The 21326-nt window shown below is 32.8% G+C and overlaps 3 protein-coding genes and 1 long non-coding RNA gene across 8 annotated transcripts; 1 reads left to right on the top strand and 3 right to left on the bottom strand.

Annotated features, from left to right (window-relative positions):
* Positions 1 to 518: 518 nt before the first annotated feature.
* LOC126686687 (glutathione reductase, chloroplastic) lies at positions 519 to 4550 on the bottom strand. Of its 5 annotated transcripts, none has more exons than XM_050380874.2 (11): positions 4113 to 4550; positions 3811 to 4036; positions 3356 to 3634; positions 3086 to 3262; positions 2741 to 2794; positions 2501 to 2649; positions 1986 to 2049; positions 1743 to 1913; positions 1514 to 1651; positions 963 to 1017; positions 519 to 809 (listed from the first exon to the last, which is right to left on the bottom strand). In XM_050380874.2, the coding sequence occupies exons 1-10, from the start codon at positions 4481 to 4483 to the stop codon at positions 976 to 978; spliced, it is 1671 nt and encodes a 556-aa protein (XP_050236831.1). In that variant the 5' UTR covers positions 4484 to 4550; the 3' UTR covers positions 519 to 809; positions 963 to 975. The 5 variants fall into 5 exon arrangements, with proteins under 5 accessions (XP_050236831.1, XP_050236830.1, XP_050236827.1 ...); XM_050380873.2 differs by having other exon boundaries at positions 519 to 848; XM_050380870.2 differs by having other exon boundaries at positions 519 to 855.
* Positions 4551 to 4795: 245 nt separating this feature from the next.
* Positions 4796 to 7327, bottom strand: LOC126686688 (uncharacterized). Its single transcript, XM_050380875.1, has 7 exons — positions 6907 to 7327; positions 6729 to 6824; positions 6384 to 6471; positions 5989 to 6073; positions 5734 to 5809; positions 5565 to 5648; positions 4796 to 5171 (listed from the first exon to the last, which is right to left on the bottom strand). Exons 1-7 carry the CDS (start codon positions 7015 to 7017, stop codon positions 5127 to 5129), a joined length of 585 nt encoding a protein of 194 aa, XP_050236832.1. The 5' UTR covers positions 7018 to 7327; the 3' UTR covers positions 4796 to 5126.
* Positions 7328 to 7619: 292 nt separating this feature from the next.
* LOC126653988 (uncharacterized) lies at positions 7620 to 8357 on the top strand. Its single transcript, XR_007632387.1, has 4 exons — positions 7620 to 7767; positions 7865 to 7924; positions 8048 to 8074; positions 8238 to 8357. It is a non-coding gene; the product is annotated as an uncharacterized LOC126653988 (long non-coding RNA).
* A 987-nt stretch (positions 8358 to 9344) lies between these two features.
* Positions 9345 to 14662, bottom strand: LOC126653985 (probable galacturonosyltransferase 6). Its single transcript, XM_050347991.2, has 9 exons — positions 14180 to 14662; positions 14056 to 14090; positions 13440 to 13487; positions 13169 to 13325; positions 12977 to 13050; positions 11744 to 11976; positions 11169 to 11526; positions 9996 to 10517; positions 9345 to 9900 (listed from the first exon to the last, which is right to left on the bottom strand). Exons 1-9 carry the CDS (start codon positions 14301 to 14303, stop codon positions 9625 to 9627), a joined length of 1827 nt encoding a protein of 608 aa, XP_050203948.1. The 5' UTR covers positions 14304 to 14662; the 3' UTR covers positions 9345 to 9624.
* Between the last annotated feature and the right edge of the window lie 6664 nt (positions 14663 to 21326).

Consider the following 21326-nt stretch of genomic DNA (forward strand, 5'->3'; position numbering starts at 1 on the left):
GGTTTTGATGATTGATAAGATTCAGTATGATATTTTGAGATTTATCGAGATTTTATCTGAATTTTTCAAACGACTGTGACTGCATCTGGTTGTGCTCGCTTCTTTTCGGTGAATGGGATTTCTCTATTCATTACTAACAACAGATATTACATTAATTAATTTTAAATAAAGCATAATCAAATAATAATATTATAAACTAATTGTTTAAAAATAAATAAAAAAAGTGCATTTGTTAAAGAATAGTACTCATTTCGGCCACAAATGATAAAACTGAGTTCCCAAAAGGAGTAAAAAGTAAACATTAACTAATTATTTGTTAATTTTTCACTAAGTATATTCTAAATATTATTGTTATGTATTCCAAAAATACTAATGATTTTTTAAATTTTAAAAATCAAATTTGTCACTAATTTAGCTATGAAGAATTAATAGAATTAAATACAAGTGGTTAACTATATGAATAATGATTTCAATAGAATTGAAAAGTCCATTTGCAAAAAGAGGAAAGGGCAGGGATGTTTAATTCTTATCAAAAATATAATCTCATTTCATTTTTAAGTAATTTCTGATAAACAAACACAAATAATTATTGAAGTGTAGTTTAACTAATGAACAAGTGCTTTCTGCATAAGATCCAAAAAACACTATCAAAAATATTTCTCCGCTTACAATTTCCAATCTCATTCTCATCCTTGGAAGCTCAGAAATCCCAGCAATATGATACAAGTCTTCTGCTCCACAGGATAGACCAGCCATTTTGAGTGTCTTCATAAGCACGATTTTACGCCACCGTTCACTTCTACCCTTTCCTGAGCCAGATTTTTCATAACAAATCTCTTGAATAGCACCTGCACACTTAAGAATTAATAAGACATGAACAGCTGAAATCTACAAACTATGAAAATGTATCTACACAAGCAATAAGAAACTCTTCCCACCATAATGGAGCTGCAATATGGTACCTCACGATTTAGTCTAAAGTCCTGCCGCAGCTTTAGCCTCACGACCCGTTGTTCCCTGAAACAAATTTTAATAAAGAAGCAATGATGATTGTGTGGTTAGATCATGAGATTGCAAATTTATGTACAAGTCTATACGCATCAATTAACAAACTACTTCAAACAAAAGTTTCATGCCAGAGACTTTAAAGGCATACATATGGGAACTTCTAAAGGTTGATGTGCTACTATCAACAGATATAATATGTAGCACGGGCACAGATACAGGGAAACTGGACATTTGGACACGGATACAATGAAACAATGTTATTTTGGGATTTTCTATGTTAAAAATGAAATTTCGTGTCCGAGATGCCAAGTTTCCGACACGCTTCCGAAACAGGAAACATTGACGGAATGAAGTGTTCGTGCTACTTAAGTTACAAGGAGGTGACCTAGCAATCTAGCATTCAATTACACTGTTGATTTAGCAAGTTGTAGAATGTTTTCAAGGGATGTAAAACTCATTTTATCGGATAGTCACGAAAAGGTCTCAGTTAATTCTTTTGACAAACCTCGGAGGGAGAATCTCCTCGTATCTTCCGTGTAGGAGTCCTCATTGTGACCAGCTCCTCAGCTGCTGTTGGGTGAATACCGATTGTAGCATCAAAGTCTGCCTTAGTCAAACCAGCTTTCACTGCAACAGCAAATCCCTACAAATTCCCAGATACACATTTTAACAACAGAATTCAAATATTTCAAACCGTTTCACTAAGAAACCCCTGGGACCAAGGCAGTAGTAACCTGCATAATTTCTGCTGCATCTTCTCCACACATGTGCAGCCCCACGACTTTGTCCGTCTTTGCACAGACTATCAATTTCATGAAAACACGATCTGGCAGCCCTGAGAGGGTGGCCTTCAAAGGCTTGAAGTTTGATGTGAAGATATCAACATCACCAAATTCTTTAATTGCCTGCAACAATCATCGTAAAGTAAGCATAAGAAGCAAATTGCAGCCTAACCTGTTGAAAATTAACATTATCACCTGCTCTTCGGAGACACCAACACTGGCAATTGGCGGCTGCGAGAAAACAGCAGATGGAATTGCTCTGCACATATTAAACAAACAAGGAGAATGAGGAAGAAGATGGGGAAGGCATATAACCATTTCTTTATTTGACTAATGATTTTTGAAAATTCTATTCATGTCAATGTGCATGACCCAGTCGCACAGTGCTCACTCAAACAGTAGATTATCAACCAGTACTCATTAATTACTAATATGAGATGAATATAAAATGGGCAGATGTTCTAACAGACCGTTTACATAAACTAAGCTAATTTTGGTTCATCCATAGATGTAGATCAAAATTGTCCAACGAGATAAGAGCAAGCAAACTAGAGTTCACAATCAACAGTCCTGTGAGCACATCATTTATCCACGAATACAGAAGTCACTAACAATTCAAAATTATCAGTCAAACATATTTACTAATTAAGGATACTGTGATAGAATTTTAGTATGGGAATTAACAACTTATTTAGCAAGAAATTAAGTACCTATAATTAGGTTTTGTTGGCTCATTTGCAAACAGAGTTTTGGCCAATGCACCTCCCTCCATCAAAGCAACCGGAGTCAAATTCACCCTATCTGTAACATCTCCAACTGCCCAAATTGAAGGAACCGATGTGCGCGAGTATTCATCAACCTGGATAATAAAGTGGTAAAAGTATCAAGGAAATGCACTGTATAAATAGGAACAAAGAAATGGTGGAATGCAGCCAGAACATCAATAATACCTCTATTGCTCCATTCTTGCTCATTTTTACTCCCACTGTCTCCAAACCCAAGTTCTGCATGTGAAACAAACTGACATTATCATATCTGCTTGTCATCCCTAAAAATAAATGAATTTCAAGGCTTTGATTTGCTAGGACTACATTGGCGAGGCTTGAATCAGAAGCAGTCAACGATGACAAAAATGAATAATTGAAGAAGTTAATATGGCCATGACTCATGTTTTTGTATTTTAATTGCAGATGGGCATTGCTGGAAACCGCGCCCTAATCCTTTATTGACAGCACACGATATCTCACTGCTAGCAGATGGAAGCCGACTAAAGACACATATGAAGAGGTTCACACCTTAGTATTAGGCTTCCTTCCAGTTGCAAACATAACATGTGAGAAGCCCTCAATTGTTCCTCTGTTGGTCTTCAGTGAGAGAGAACCATCTACTGCTTTAATAATAGCCTGAGGCGACTCCTCCGTGTGGAACTCAATTCCTCTTAGAGACATTTGTTCTGCAACAATATCTCTAATCTACAAGAAAAAGACCCATGCAAAGTCAGGTTTGAAACAATTAATAGCATGCTTTAAACTATACGTGATTGAAATATTTCTCATTTGTATAACCTCTTCATCAAAGCCCCTCAGTACTTTCTTCTGCCGGATAAATACATGAACATCACTTTTCAAACCATTAAAAATACCAGCGAACTCCAAGGCAATGTAACCTCCACCAACTATTGCAATTTTCTCAGGCTTCGAAGGCAAATCAAGGGCAGCATCAGAATCTATCGCATATTCACTTCCCGGGATATCAGGAATAAATGGTCTCCCCCCAACTGAAATTAATATATGCCTTGCAGAGTAAAGTTTTCCATCAACATCAACCGTATGCGGGTCTACAATCTGCACATAATCCAACACTATAAACCCTCCACAATCAAAATATAACTTTTCAATTGAATCGAATTGAATTCTTGCAAAATCATGCCATAACATAATTCATAAGCTTTCAATTCTTGTATTATTTTATACATATTCAAAACAATCTGAAGCCTAAAACCCTAAAATTAACAACATACCTTTCCGCGACCTTCAATTAAAGTGACACCATTGTTCTTTAAAATATTCTTGTAAATTCCAGTAAGCCGCTGAAGTTCAGCATTTTTATTCGCCATTAAAGTACTCCAATCATGCTTCGGATCAGTCTCATAACTCCATCCAAATCCATGACTCTCATCAAACTCATGCCAATACTTCGAAGCATACACTAACAGCTTCTTCGGTACACATCCACGTAGGACACACCTAAATTTCAAATTATACACGTCAGCTCCATCAAAATAATTTCAAAATTAAGAACACATAATTTTCAGATACTCACGTGCCGCCAACGCCTCCGGTGGTCTCGGAAGATATGGTGGAGAAAGGAAGCTCACAGACAGCGGCCGTGGCGCCAAAGCTGGTAGCAAAGCGAGAAGCGCGGACACCGCCGCTGCCGGCGCCGATGGTGAAAAGGTCAAAATCGTAGTGGCGAGGTTCCGCGCCATTAGTGGAGTCGGCGCGAACAACGGCGGCGAAATGACGACGGTGGTGGAGATTGGAGGTAGGGAGAGAGGGTAGGGTTTTGGGGAAGGAGAGGAATGAGGAGGAAGTGAAAGGGACTGTGATTGGGAATTTTTTGTAGAGGGATTGGAGAAGAGTTGATGATGGTGAAGTTAGTTTTGGTGTAGTAAAAGATGTGGCTGCTGCCATTATTTTTAACTCAAATTATTTTGTGTATGAAATTTGGAGCTTAAATAAGATAGAGGAGAGAATTTTATCTGGACCGTTTATTTGATGGGTCCTCTTTTGAAAAAAAAAAATCCTATGCCACATATGGAAAATTGAACATTTCATGATCTAAGACTTGAAGAAACATGATCATCAGCTATTGGCAAAATGTATATTTGAGTCCCTGTATTTATTCACTTTTTGATTTTAATTCCTACACTTTTTGTCATATTAAATTTTATATCTATAGACATTAAGTTCTATAACATGAAAACGAAGTAAAGGTACTTGGAGTGATGACGAAGTACAGGGACCAAAATGCATTATGCCAACAAAAATAGTGATGAAGAACACAACCACAACTGTAAAAGTATTCAATTTTCTCAATTACAATTGTGAAAGAGGCTAGCAAAAATTCGATGCATACCACATTACCACCTCTGCAATAAAATGGAAAAATTTACTCTACAAGCTCCTAGAGATAATATTTCTTCTGGGTGATTAGTCTCTTCTCGAAACATTTTGTTAGGATCGGCTGATTTATCATTGCATATGATCGAAACACAACCACCAGAAATGAAGGAATCATAATTTAAGCCACAATTTTCCCAAACCATTTCCTGCATTACCACCATGACACGGGGCCTAAACCTTCGTAATCAAGAGAACCCTGCAAAAACAAAATATCAATCATGTAGTTGTTTACATTATTCTTCCTTGCCGAAGAAGAAAGTTCAACGACACATATACGTTGCAACCTAAATCTACAATTTTCTTTACGGAGATGATAAGTGTTAACGGTAATCACAAAGCATAGCCTCGTGGTAACCTTAAAGAATGATTTTATGCCATCATTCTAAATAGTAGTTGATAACCAACTCATTTGAGACAGAAGATCTAAAAATTGGAAGGGAAAGAAAATGCTTTTGCTTGATACGTAGAGTTATGAATTAGGTTCATCCTCTGCTATTATTCTACATTACAACACCCACAAATTAAGTGATCAAGTACCATGTGAAGGCAATAAATATTCATACAGTTAAAGTCTGAATGATATACTCACCGAAATAATCATAGGGGCAAATGGCTTTTCTGGTTGCTCAATTGGAATTGGAGGATACTTTACACTGTCAACTCGAAACTTAATCTGGCATTTGAAAACTAAAATTTAGAATATGTTTCCATTGTGTCTTAGCTTGAGAATCAACATACTTGCCAAATGACAAGAATACCTCATCGAAACCATCAATACTCAACTGCATGTCATCATCTTCGGATTCAACTTTCCATGTCCAAATAGCCTGATATCTGAAATTTTTATTACACTTTTTTTAATGGAAACTTTGCATTCGTGCACTTCTTAAGTAATTACTCATAAAATATAATAATAAGAATTGTACCAGAAACAAAAAAACAGGAAAGCATTCATCAATATGTAGAAAATACTTTTATTATTAAAAACTAATATAACAAGCAGAAAGCTTTACCTCTTCTCAGGGTCCTGCTGAGAATGAGATGGCTTTGGTAAACGATGCGCTGGTATGTAAATATCATCAAAAAATCCAACTGACACTGTTGATTATAGTTTCAACATCAATATCCACCAAAATTTATAGCTTAAAGTAATGACGCAGAAAAATGAAAGCACAATATCAGATCAATTGTTTCAATGGTGAATGACATAGAATTTGCCACATTTTTAAGTTTTAGTTAGCTATATCTTTATAACCTTAAAGCATTTATGTAGTCAACCAGTTACAGCTCAAACGCCAACCAATTCCAACCATTTCTACAGCTTCGAGTTGGTTAGTTCGCACCATAGCATTTTCATCTTGTTAATATATTAAACAATTGTGTTGCAGGGAGTGCATCCTATACTTACAACGCAAACCATCATTGTTGGATTCTTTAAGTTTTGCAGTGATTATCTCCCCTACAAATGGACGAAACACAAGCATTCTAAATTCCACCTGCCCAAATAACAGAACACAAAATCAACTCATTTACTAAGGCACCACTTACGAAATAAAAATCAACAATGCTATGTTATTATCACCAAAATAAACAAAGAAAACAGACTACACTTGACCCCATCCGCCTTTTAAACCGATGAGCTAAATTAAGCCATGTCATATAGTCATCATCAAATTAGAACCAAACACTGAATAATTGCAGAACTCTAAAGTTCAATCTGAGTAGATAATGCATAACAACAACAAAACTATACCGTATATGTTGAAGCACCGTCTCCAGGGAAGATAAACCCGCCATCAATATTTCTGATGTCATAAATTGAAATGCAGAGCCCTAAATTCGCAATAACCTTCAAGATTCACAAACAACAAAAAACTCGGTCCGTCTCAAACTGAAATGAAGATTAAAGGAAAGGAAAATTAAAAGAAAACCTTGTCTAAAAAGATATTTTCAAGCTCTTTTTTGATAGCATCTTGAAGAGGAAGACTGAGGAGAGACGGAGGCAAACGCAATGTGTGCTCTATTAGGCTTAGATAGAACATTACTACTTCTGCAATTGGTTTCCTTCTAACGACGTCGTTTCAGCCGTTGTTTTCGTCGTTGCTAAGAACAAAGCCCTAATCCGTTTTCAAAATCCCTATTTGTGAACGGAGGGAGACAAAAAGATGAATATTCCGTCGGCGGGAAACAGGAAGAAAGGATGTATAAACAGGGTTTTGATTCATAACGTAGACTTTCATATAAGGCTTACCACGACGTCGTTTACGCCATTATTTCAGATTTAAACTTTCCTTTACGGGAGAAATGATTTTGATGTACTTTTGTCTTTTTTACTGGCCGAGATTTGTTGGCTTGTTTGCTTGTGCTCGCTCTATTCTGGTTAATGGGTACGGTTAGGGGTGAGCAAAAACCGAACCGGACCGAAAAACCGAGTCGAACCAAACCAAAAAAACCGAACCGAACAAAAATGTGGTTACTATGGAGTGGTTTGGTTTTAAAATTATAAAAATCACGGTTTTCGGTTTCGATTTGGTTTTGGGGCTCGGTTAACCGAACCGAACCGAAAAACCGAAGTCAATACGACGTAGTTTTGATTATTTATTAATACCACTATAAATAGTCCCTTTTAAGAAGAAAATCCCTCGAGCAGCTTTCTCTCTTCTTTTCTCTCCATTCCGTCCTCTCTCAACCATGAAATCCTAACCGTTTTCTCATGTTTTCTTTGTAGTTTTTCAGTTTCGTCTTCCTCTTCAATGGATTCTCGGTATCGTTCATAAACTAACAGATTAATGGTAATTTTTTTGAAAAATCCGAACCAATCTATTCTTATGTTTAATTGTTTTGTTTTTTCTCCATAGATCTAACTCTTTTCCTTTTTTTCTTGTTTAGTGTTGGATATATGGAATCAAAAATAAATTTCTATTTAATTTTTTGTATAAATTCTTGGAGGTATAATGCAAATCTTTAAAGTTATGATAATCTTTGGTTATTTTTTTGCCTTTTTAATGTGTTTATAATTTTTCATTTTATTTTAGTTACTGATTTCAATTTCTGGGTTTTTTTGTTTTACAGTACCATCACAGATTGAACTCAGTCAAGGTTTGTGTTTGGCCTAATTTGTTTATTGTGAATTGAAAAACTAAAATGCATTTCATGCTTTGTGTTTGACCTAATGGTTTGTTAATTTCTTGGTTTTGTTTATATATATTTGTTATTTTTCATTTAATGACAATAATAATATAATTAATTTTTTGTTTTGCAGGAGATTTATGGAAACAACAAGATTTGTATTAATTGATTATTTTAGATTTAGATGTTGACTAATGTAAAACATTATATTGTAAAATCATATAATGCAATTACACCATATTTGTATTCCTTATTTGAAGTTTAATTAAAATTTTGTGTATTTATTTTTGGGTTAATTCCTAATAAAATCACGAACTTTACACGAAATTTCATTTTAATCATGAACTTTAAAAGTTGTCATTTAAAGGCACGAACTTTCATTTTGTTTCAAATCTATCGCCAAAGTAAAATCCGGTGTATTTTATCGAACCAAAAATTCCTAATCCTATATACTCTAACTAAAAGATAATAAGATTTAATGTCGATTTATAATTTGGGTCTTTCATTAATGGTTTATTAAAGAATTTAATCAACAAAAATACACTGAAATGATAGATTTGAAACAAAATGAAAGTTCGTGTCTTTAAATGGCAACTTTTAAAGGTCATGATTAAAATGAAACTTCGTGTAAAGTTCGTGATTTTTTTAGGAATTAACCCTTTATTTTTTATGGTTAACCGACCGAACCGAACCGATAAAAACCGACATTTCGGTTAACCGAACCGATAAAAACCGTAGACCGAATGCAGGAATTTGGTTTTGATTTTTATAGGGGTGGTTTGGTTTGGTTCTGGAAATTTGCAAACCGAACCGAACCGAACCGTGCTCACCCCTAGGTACGGTGGCTTAATTGGCCCTTTATCCTTTCTAAATTTTTAAAATACACGACTAGGGGAATATTTTAATATTTAAAAATCATTAATATGATTATAAAGAATGAAAATACAAAATTAATCTATTTTTTTAATTTCTTTTAGAAAGAATGTATATTTATAAAATGGTTGTGCAAACGAATTTTAGGGCAATTTACAAATATAACACGAATTTTAGAACTTAGCAAAATTACTTATTAACTTTCATGTTTTGACATATCTATATACAAAATGAGTATATAATAAAACTATAAATTATTATATAATTTTAAATTTTAAGCATTTTAAACAAACTTTACTATAATTGTAAAGGAGGCAATATGTTTTAAGTATTATAGAAAAATGTGGAGGCAGTATGAAGAAAACTATAATTGTAAAGGAGGCAATATATTCTACTCATGAATCTTGTTTTCAAACGTAAGTGTTGGAACCTAAATCGAATGCCTGAACTGAGGTATGTACAGTAAAGTAGCTACAAGCACAACAATGCCCATGAGACCCCTTATTTCACTTCAGTTCTCGGTATAGCTTGACTTTTGCTACTAAGGAAAAAAAAGAGCTGAAATTTACAAGTAAACTTGTTAAAGAATCAAGTAAACACGTAAAATTTCCCTATAGAAAGAACCAATGAATAATGTCGTAACCGAATCACGCATGGATATTGCATTGCTGCAAGAGTGAATTGTCATAGTTGACATGTTTGCTCCAGTAACCTTTATAATTCCCAATACCGATATCTAACCATGGTTTCATGATTCCATCATAGTGTAACACCGCTGCTTGGTTAATCTCATTCGCTCCAATCTTCGACTCGTAACCAAGGCCTAGTCTATGCCATCTCCGGTCCATAGCAACCGTTTGATTATAAAATGTTGCCCAACCCAACGGTAAGCTCCCAGCCTTCCACAATGGCCTTTTGTAACCCTGCAACCAATTCAGGATTAGGTAATTCAAAACCAGAAAGATAGCATAAATTCATGAGCCACATCAGCAAACGCAAATGAAACATCATTATGTACCTCTTGCAAGTATTTATGGTATTGAGCAGTTAACTTTTGCCGCCTCCACTCTTTCAGATCAAACAAATTCATTCCAAATGCCCATGTGCATGCGTTCGCGTCAAACCTCTTTATCACATACGGATCTGAAAAATTGATGAAAGTATCCATCTGGAGAAATGAAATATCATCCTTCCGGCAAGTCTCAACTGCGCCATTTACTTTCCCGTGCATGTTAAGACTCCACAGTTTGGATAGGTCCCTTTGTATTACCACATCATGATCAAACAATACAATTTTATTCAGCTGAGGGAAGATGTCTGGTAGATAGAATCGAAGATGGTTCAAAGCAGAAGCATATCTTGGATCGTGTGAATTTTGCTGCATTATCGTTGGATTGAAGACGGAAGATAACCATTCAAATCTGTCTATGCTCTGTATATGAAAAGTAGCTTTGGCAGGAGGGTTCAATAAGAACCACATCGAGATTGCTGGGAGGTTGAGAGAATCAGTCACTACATGAAAAACAATTTTCTTTGCGTCCTGCCAGAAGTCGGAGAAAAAATAATACTAAGCTTTATCGTATTTTGCATAAAGCAAGCATGGCACTATAGCAGCTTTGGAAAATTTTAACACAAACAAATAGATTGTAGAAGCAGAAATTAGCACCCACCTACTTTAAAAAGAATCTCGCTATTAATAAACACGAGTTCATGACTTCTAGGAAATGGCAAGAATAGGATTAATATACTTCAAAATTTCTACTCAAGACAAATCGAGCAAGGAAGAACCCACTGCTATTTTATATAACTAGCTCACTAAAACATACATATATTATCATGTTGATTCACCTGAGGATTCGAGCAGAAAAGGTGTAAAAGCAATGTTCAGTCAGTATGATCTTATATCCAATGCAGAATGAAAGGGACCGACTTAGATGTTCCTAAAACAGAAAAATCCACTGTAAAACTATGCATAAAAAAGGTTTCCTGCTGTCCATTCTCAATAGGAAGTCTAGAATTCCAACTTGGTGTTGTAATTTGGCCATTCATCTAATGTCAGCACTAGTTATCCTATTCCATGTTAGAACATGGAAGGTGACAGAGAACATATGCTATGACTAGATCAATTAAAAAATAAAATACTTGGGGAAGGAGGGAGTGAGAGAGAGAGCAAATAACATGCTCATTTTACCTTTGAAGAAGAGATTGTTGAATTCACAACCACAGCACAAGCCAGAGGATTGTCAGAGAATACAGCATAATGATGGAGGTTATTATCATGCACTCTTTTTTGGTTAGGGAACTGCCTCTTTTCTTGTGGAAGCGAAAAGTATTCAGCTGTTAGTTGCATAGATAGGCAATGAAGGCCTTTTGGTGTAGTTCTAGCAGCAAGGTTAATCAGAAATGTTGTTTGATTTTTCTGTGCTTGAACTTGTTCTTCAGCATTATAATTCATGGCACGAAGCTTCATTGCCATGTCAGAGCAATGCGGGTAAGTACGACTTGCTTTGGACAAAGTAGCCTCCATGGATCTCATTCTCTGTTGAGCACTGCGAGTACAGTGAATTAGTGATGTCAGTAAAACAAATTTAACTCATCATCCTTAATCAGAGCTTGACACTGCTTCTAATAAATTTACAAAATTAAATGCAACTCTGACATTTTTATTCATGTATCAACATTCAAAAGTATTTTCTAGAGTAATCTATTCGATTGCAAGAATTGCAACTAACAGCCAGAGAGAAAATAACTTGGGTGAGATGGTACCTCCTTGACAAATCTAAGTTCCTCCTGGATTCACCCAGAGCTCGTTCTAATTCTTTCATACGCAATCTCAACTCTTTTACTAAGTGAGAATTACTACCAGGTGGTGCAAAACTCAAGTAGACTCTGGCTCTAATCAGCTGATCTTTCATCTCTTCTACCTTATCATCTCTAGCTCTCCGAGTTGGAGAGTGCACATTCAGATCATGTTGCACTACAGTTTGGTTGGACTGAAACTGCAGGCAAACAAAGTAAAAAAAAATGTAAATCTAATCATTTCTAAACATTAAGAAAATATGTCAAAAATATTTAAGAAAAATGCCTCATGCTAGCATCTATTATACTCTAAAAACCATGACTCAAATGTATAACATTAAAAGAAATTTATGAAAAACAAAAACCTTTAAATCATATACACAATATGTCAATTGTTCATGCATCACGATCACGGAATCAATGCAACTATCAAAGAGGGGCAAAGTCTAATGATTTTTCCTAATTCATGTCTTCAAGAAAGCACAGGAAGAATAAAATGTACCAGGAATTATCAATAAAGAGACCAGACTTAAGACTCAGTTTATACTTATGCTTGCTATATAGTTGCTCCAAGTGACAAGCAACTAAATTAATTATTATGTTTAGCTGCTTGATGCTTCTTATCCATCTATGGCATCACAGACGGCTAACTCTTCTTATATCAGCAAACATCCTTATTATTTGTAATCCTTCACATACAAAAAGACATTAATTTTGCAGGATAAGATTCAGCTATCAGATAGACTATCACTCTCTTCTGACCACCACTACTACACTTGTTTTTACAAGTCTAATCAATGTATCTAATGCCCAGCCTAAAGAGAAACATTTCAAAAAGGAAAGGAAAATGTCACACCAAATTCTGCTTTACTCAAATCAAACACATGCAGCAGGCAGAATAACGAGTTAAATAAACTGACTACATATACATGCACATTAATGTCGTACTAGTCAGATAAAACAACTCTTGCATACAATACTTGCTAGATTCAAAGATCAGCCGACCAGTTCACACAAATGATAAATCATGCCTCAAAAAAAGTGATGCTGTCAATTTTTAAGATTAGTTTCATAATGATCTAAGGAAACCATACATGTCAACATCAATCAAGTTACAGCAACTAGCAAGAAAACAAAAAAGTTAAATGATATGTATAAGATCCTAAAGGCCAGCTACAGAAAATTCGTGTGTTTATGTACCTGTTCATTTGACTTGGCTAATACCGTTTTCTGTTGAATGAGCTTATCTTTTTCTTTTGATTCATGGCTAGTTCCTGAGTCAAAGAGTTTCAAATTAGAGACATGTGTACATCCAAAAAGAATGGCAGAGGACTAAAAACAAAAGAAGCACTTCCGACCATTACTTTGCAAAGAACTTATTTATTACATTACCAGCACTCTCAGATTTTTTAGAATCATAAATTGTCTGTCCACCATTGTCGAGATGGATAAAATCAGTTTTTACATCAGTAGAGCTGTAAGCAACTGCAGAACCCAAATCTTTCTCTTCGTAAACATGCTTTGGACCTTTCAATTCTTCACCTGCTTCCTAAATCATAGAGCACCCATGCTAATAAAGATAAGTATCATATACAAGTGGAAGCAAAGCAATAAATGTAAATACAAAAGACCATCGACAAAGATAACTAAAAACCGGATCTACCTGCTCAATCACTTCAAGTTTTCCAGCTCCTGGTCTATAATTATGCACCTATCAAACAGGACCAAAACAAAATCATCATTACGTTAGACCAACCTAAATTTCTGAAGAAAAAAATGTAAGCAAGGCTGTGTAGCACCAATAACTACAATAAATACAATACATGATCTGATTATCATAACTATTCAATTTATCGGCAATGGCCTAGGTAGCACAGAATCTTTCAATCAACGTGTTCTATTTCGGAAACGTGTTGGACACTTTACATAGAAAACCTTAAAATGACACCAAGTGACCTGTTTTTCCGTGTCCATGTCCATGCTACCTAGGCAATGAATAGTCACCACCTCCAACTCGAAGTGAGTGATTGAAATCCGATTATATCTATTTCGACACATTTCAAACTTTTTTCAATTGAGTTTGTCCGCTAACTGATTTCTAACTTTCATGACATCATAATACGTCGTTTAACTATTCTTTCTCAGTTTGAGACAATTTTCAATTACTACAAACAACAAAAAAATAACAATATCGAAACCTCTTCTTTCTAGCAACCAAACAGAAAGTTTAAAACTGAAAATAAATTAAATAAAGTGCTAGTAAAAGTTGAAGTTCTTACGAGAGCTGATAAACCTTCAGCAAACTCTTTCTTCCCTGCCAAAACAGATTCACGTCAGATACAATTTCAACTAATGCGCATACTATATAAACATACAGATAACAAATGAACAAAAAAAAATTACCGATTGGACTGAAATTTTTGAGCCTAGTAGAGACGAACAATAGAGGAGCGAACACAGTAAAACAGAGTAACGAGAGGAGTAAGATCCTCTCCCATTGATGAAACACTTTCTTCATCAATATCATCAAAACCGCCTATAAAAAATATACAAATCTTCCAAAAACGAAAAAATAAGCTCAAAATCAATAGAATCTGAATAGTATCTCTCAATCGTTCTCTAAAAAGCACATTTCATAGATGTAAATCGGAGATATTCGATACTTTAATAGCAAGAAATGAACAAAAAATTAGGGTTTGAAGCATTTATTTCTGTTTGCGTTTTGAGATTTTAGGAGTTAGAAAGGTTTTTCTATGCTCGGGAGAGAGAGAGAAGGTGTGTATTTTTTTTCTGAGTTGTTTTTTTTTGGTTAAAGAAAAATGAAATAAAAAAATGTAAGGTGAAATTAATAAGTAATAGAATGGCTGTGTATATATATGTATGCTTTGAGATTGGGGAATGAAATGAAAGGAGATAAGTGACGAAGGCACATGATTTGGTAGTGGGGAAATCATGGCGGATGATGAGGACGGGTTTTATTGGTCGTTGATTTTGATGTGTTTTTGTGTTTTTAGTGGCTCAGATTTGTTGGCTTGTTTGCTGGCTACATCTGTGCTTTGCTCACTCTATTCTGGTTAATGGGTTGGTTGGGATTTGGAACCCTGCCTTAATTCGCACTCTATTTCATTTTTGTTTTTAAATACCGACTAGGATAAATTTTTTAGTAGTATTAAAAAGTCATTACTATTGTGTGAGGATTGAAATTCCCTCAAGTTCATTTTGAACTTGAGAGGGTTATGTTCACGATCTACACCATTCATTTTATAATGAACGGTGTAGATTAAAAATGTATAATTTTAATCAAGTTAAGCTACACCGTTCATTTTACAATAAACGGTGTAGATCGTGAACATAACCCCCTTAAGTTCATTTAAATTTGAGGGAATCCCAATCCATTGTGTGAATATGAAATAAAATTGGAAAAAAATTAACATTTTTTAATAAAATAATGTGTATATTCTTTTAAAATTATTATACTCATTAATAATATAGTCTTATAGATATTATAACAATGATTATTTTTTTTTATAATTGAAAAATGGAGCGTTCGTGGAAGGACTTAAACTCACAACTTAGCACGTTTATATCATTTGAATTACAGCTTATTGGTTGATTAATAATTTTTTAACTATTACTATAATCTAGATTTGAAATTTTTATATAGTGAAAAGTTCTTTTTTTTCTTTTAATAATTTTTTATTTACAATTATTTTAACTAATGTTCAAAATTGCCATGTACTCCCTTAATTATTTTTTAACGTAAGCACTCCCGTAATTTAATACTATTACACTTTTGTGGTCAATAATTGGTATCAATGTAAATCTATCATAATGGAGAATTAGAACTTGCTAATCCACTAAATCTAAAGTCTAATGAAGATTACTTTTTTTGTTGCAATAAATTTTTTTTCTAAGGTGTTATTTTGATTGAATAAAGTCTTTAACTCCTTTTTGATCCGTTCGAGCTTTAGATCTATGTTTTTGTAGATCTAAAAATTGGAAGATCACTAATGGATCTATATTGAAGATGGAATTTGGAAAGTTTGAAGTTTCAAGAATCAAGCGTTTCAAGATCGTATTTTTAATTTGAACCATGTATGTTTTGGGTAACCTTTTGATGGTTGAAAAAGCCCTAATTGATGACTGTATTAACAGCTCTCATCATTACTTTAGAATAGTTCTTTTAATTTGTTGAAGAACCATTCATCTATGTAATTTTCATTTTCATCAATGAAAGTTTTAGCCTTTGTTAAAAAAAAAAAAAAAAAAAAAAATATATGGTGTGGTTTTTTTTTATCATCCCTTGCGAGGGTAGGTACCGGAAATGGATTTACTGATAGATGTAATGATATTAGAAAAAATGCAAATGGAACACCTGGCATGGCAATACTATCAAATTGAGATTAAAAAGATGCCAAGTTTTCCTACCTCGCTTAATTTTTAACCGGCAGTATTAATGGCGTTCTTTCTATCTTTATCAGAAAATACCAACAATTTTCCGCATGAAACTTAATTACTCCTCTATTTCAGAGTCAAAACAGCACAATTTTAGCATACGTACATTATTTTCGGTTACCAAATTCATGCAAATAATTTGCATTTATTATTTTATGCCCCATTACTTCTCATTGGCCGTAGTTTGTTTTGTTACTAAAATTACTACTCTCCTTTTAATTTGTGCTAAAAATAAATATTCATTGATGAAAAGAATTGCGAATGTCACCATCTGAAACCTAACCATATTTTTTTATAAAACTAAAATTCATCTATAAACATATAATGAGTGTCATAAATAGGTATAACTTTTCATTAAGGAGTTGCAACCTTTCATCCGAAGTTATAACACACTTCCATGCAAATCCATAGATAACTGGGTGGTTAGTCCGTCATGAGCGATCTGATCCATATACTAACATCTCCCACTCGCACATGACGAGTTAGACTTTATTGCAAGATTTTCTATTATCAATAAAATATAATTACAATTAATACTAGTATACAGGTCATGCGACCTAACAAATATACCAGCACTAGAAAATTTATAGTTATGCATCTGTTAGGAATAACGTAACAACTTCTATTCTTGAAAAAACAAATTGTAACTATTCTCGTTGTACCTTATATTTATCCTTTTTAAATGATAAATTCTATTTCTTTACAGAGTATGTTAAACATCATATATACTTGTGAATTCATTATCAAATCACATTTATGTAAAAACACGATAAAATTGGCACCAATGAACACATTGAATCAAATCTTTTTTTCTCACTCAAAATTTATAATTTTATACATTATTTTTCTAAACATGTTTCGTAGGCCGAATCGTCCATAACCATACAGCAAGATAAGATAACAAACACCAAAATTAAATATAAATAGTAGTAAAAAGTATAAAAGTACAGTCAAAAAAGTATTTATTCTTACACCAAAGTTAATTGCCGTCGCATTACCATCTATTATAGCATCTATAATTTCTATTACATCACCCCCAAAAATCAAAATCAGTTCTTTAAGTTTCACTTTGAAAGCTAAGTAAAATGCCTTTTCTAGGGCCAATGCTTCCATAAGCACAAGAGAGGACAAATGGAAAAATTGACGATTTTTTTCGGTTCATAATATTTATTATATTTAAAAGTTATTTTTAGTACATAATATTTGTCATATTAGAATTTCAAAAAAAAAAAATTGTTGCTATTTTTTTAAATTTATCCCTAACATTAAATAACTTAATAAGACTAAAAAAACCTAGACAAATAGCAATTAATATGGACAATTTAATAAAATTCTATACTAATCAAAATATATTTATTACTTTTTTAATTTATATGATATGACAAAATGCGACAAATATTATGAACCGGAGGAAGTACCTGATAACTATGAGTTGATAGCTCATAGCTGATTGTTGATAGCTGACATACATACTTGTTTAGTGAAACTTGATCAGTTTGTTATTGTTATTAGGCCTAATTACTTAAAAAAACTCTCACCTTTATTTTTTTTTTTCATTTATACCATGATCTAGAAAAAATAGCACACATACCCTTGACGTTGTCTTTATGTTTCACCTCTACCCTCGAAGTATTAAATTGACCTTTTTTCATTTAAAAAAGAGTTTAAAATAGTCCTTCAATTTTAATATATATTCTAATTACACGTCAATTTTATTAATTATAGAAAAACACCTTTTTCTTTAAAAACATTCAATTAATAATAATAATTTAATTTATATTAATTATCAATAATTTTTTAAAAATTAAAAACAGTAAAAAATTTAACAAATGAAATATTTTTATTTTCGACTTACCACAGTAAAACAAATTTTATAATCCGCCATCAAATTTAATAATTTTTTTTTTAATTTTTGAGCTCCCTTCCTTTCATGGAAAACGAGCTCCTTCCCCCATGGAGGAAGGAGCAACCTGCTCCTTTCTCTCAGTGCTCCTTTCTTCATGGTTTAAAAAAAACATATATTGAAAATTCAAAATATTATAAGTATTTGTTATACTTTTTTCATCAGACACCTAAATAGAGCTTTTTAAAAAGTAATTTTTTTTAAAAACTGAATCAAACACCCATTAAAAATTTTGGCTCACAAAATAGGTTTAGTATATAGATATTTTTTTACCTCGGTTAACTCTATAAAATTACTTTCATAATTTTACGGAATCTAGATTTTTCTTAAAAACTGAAAAATACTTAAAATTATCTGTCTTATAAAGAATTAATTTATTTTTTTAGTAATAACTACCGTATTCTATTCTGTGAACCATAAATTTTTTATTGGGAATAGCAAAACTGGAAATGGTTCTTGAAGAGGAAAGATTGTTATTAACCAACTAATTTAACAAATAATGCCCATTTATTTTCAGAAACCATTTGAAGTTTTTAAAATTATTTGTAGAAAACTGTTGAAGATTATATTTTAAAGACCTAAAAACTGTTTTTTAAAAAAAGAGTGAGAATAAATGTTGAGTAGCAAACAAATACTACACGAGTACAATTTAAAAATCTGTAAACTAAAAAGTAAGGAAATTAAATGAGAGAAATGAAAAATAGAAAATTATAAATAGCTCCGTTCTTTTATACTCTCTCCGGTCCATAATATTTGCCGCATTTGAGAATTTTTTTTTATTCATAATATTTGTCATATTAGAGTTTCAAATAAATTATTAATGGTTATTTTTTCAAATTTATCCCTAATAATAAATAAGTTAGTATGGTTAAAAGAACTAGTCAAATATAAAACTATTAATAATTAATATGAATAATTTAATAAAAATATATATAAATTAAATTTTTTTATTTATTTTTTTAATCTATATGAAATAAAAAATACGACAAATATTATAGACCGAAATGAGTATAATATATACTTTCATAAGATTTTTACAATTTTGTTCAGAACAGATGTTTATGGACTTTAAAATGATATTAGTAGGCTTGCTAATCTGGATAATAGGCCTTATTGTGGGTTGAAGTCTGAATGGCTTATTCACCCAACCAACCGCAATATTCAATGGGATAACTACTAAACGAACAAAGGATCAAATCGCCCCCTCAACTTGACACGAAATATCAAATGAGTCAATTTCGTAACTTTTGGTACAAACAGACCCAAAACTTGCGTTTTCGTATCAAAACAGCCCCTCAGAGAGTGAGTTTTTTAATTTTATTTAATTAACTTAATTAATCATAATTAATTCTGAATTAATCTCTAATTAAAATCCTACTTATATCCTAATTAACACTAGGGACCTTTTCTTCCCTTTTACCATTTATATTAATTAAGACATGAAATTTAAAATTTATTTCATATTAAAAAAATAAAAGAACATTAATCTAACCCTACTTTCTTAACCTTATCACCATTTTTCTTCTTTCTTTCCAGAGTTTCACCGCCGCCTCCAATGCCTCTACCACGTCCGCCTGCGTTTCGACCACCACGAGCTCTTTAGCGTTGTCAGTCCGTTTTGGCTCGTCTTCTTCGTCCCATTGGTGCAGCTGTTAGTCAAGGATGCGTCGCTGCTACTCGTCGTCGTCGCAGGCCGTTTTCGGTCCTCCTCGCTGCTGGTCCGCCTCCATTTCTTTTTTGCGGCGTTGATTTTTCGTGGGTGAGGGATATATGGTTGCAATTTTGGTGGAGATTTCAATCTCCGGCAACCTCGTCTCTGTAGTCTCCATAGCCTCGTTTTCGCGTGGATTTTTGTTTTTTGATTTGAATTTGTTTAATAAGTTGTGACTTGTTGCTTATGCTTAATGGCAGTGAAGATAGAAAGTTTTGAAAAGTGGTAGGCGGTGGTTTAGGTTTTACGAGTAAGTGAGAAAGAAAAGAAAGTGGGGAAGAAGAAGATAATTTGTAAAAATACAAAAAGGTTCTTATATTTTTATTAGAATTGAGTGTTATAATATAAAAATTAATATGATTAATGTCAATTTGTAAAATAAATTAAATATATGGGCTGTTTTAAACTTTTTACATGTTGCAAGTGGAGAGTGAAATTCACTTGAAGGGGTGAGACTGGGCAATGGCCGAGAAAGGGTTTTTTTGATACAAAAACGCAAGTTATGGGTTATTTTGATCCACTTTCTTTGAAATTGACTCATTCGATATTTTGTACCAAGTTGAGGGGGCGATTTGATCCTTTGTTCACTACTAAACCATCCTAAAAGATCATTAATTTACAAAAATATGTATTTAGTTAAAAAATTAATTTTATTTTAAAATTAAAAGAATTTACTTAATTTACGTACATTTTTTACTATAAAAATACATGTTTGATATATTATCAATACATCCTTAATACATCTATGATATACTACGTAAAAAAATGAAAATATATTTCGTATTTTTTGTAAATCTTTTAGGTATTTAATGTGAACTTTTTGAAAAATATGCATTTTTATAATTTTTCCCCATTTTTTGGATTTTTTGTAATTATTCCATATCTAATTAGCATGTTATCCTCTAATCATGTAGGTAGCACAAAATTTACTGTTTAATAAACGTTTTTCATTAAAAATATCGGACACTTGATATTTCACATATAATAATCTATTTTTATTATAAAAGATTTTAAAATGCCATTGTTTTGCCTTATCTGTATCTAAATGTTTCATTCTTTCAGTACGCAATAATCCAGCGGTGGACGACTCTAATATAGACTATGTATTTTTAAAAAATATGTATGTTTGATAAAAAAATAGTAAAATCATGTAGTTTGATAAAAATAAAAACATGTGTTCATTCGCTTAGCTGCTAAATGAGCTGAATTCATGTTCGCTCGTATAAAAGCTCCTCGTTTAGTATTTTTATGAGCACGTTCACGAGCTCGTCCAGTTAGCAGACGAACGAACATGAATTCGACACAAACCGAACATGAACACCTTATTTAAAATTCAAATGAATATAAACCGAATATGAACACTTCGTTCATGTAACGAACCGAACATAAACGATCTGATAGCAGACTAAATGTATATAATTATATTCATTTACGATCCTTTCCTTTTTAATATAATCTTACTAGCTAATAAATATTTTATA

The sequence above is a fragment of the Mercurialis annua genome, linkage group LG6 (assembly GCF_937616625.2).
Source record: "Mercurialis annua linkage group LG6, ddMerAnnu1.2, whole genome shotgun sequence".
Classification (NCBI taxonomy): Eukaryota; Viridiplantae; Streptophyta; class Magnoliopsida; order Malpighiales; family Euphorbiaceae; genus Mercurialis; species Mercurialis annua.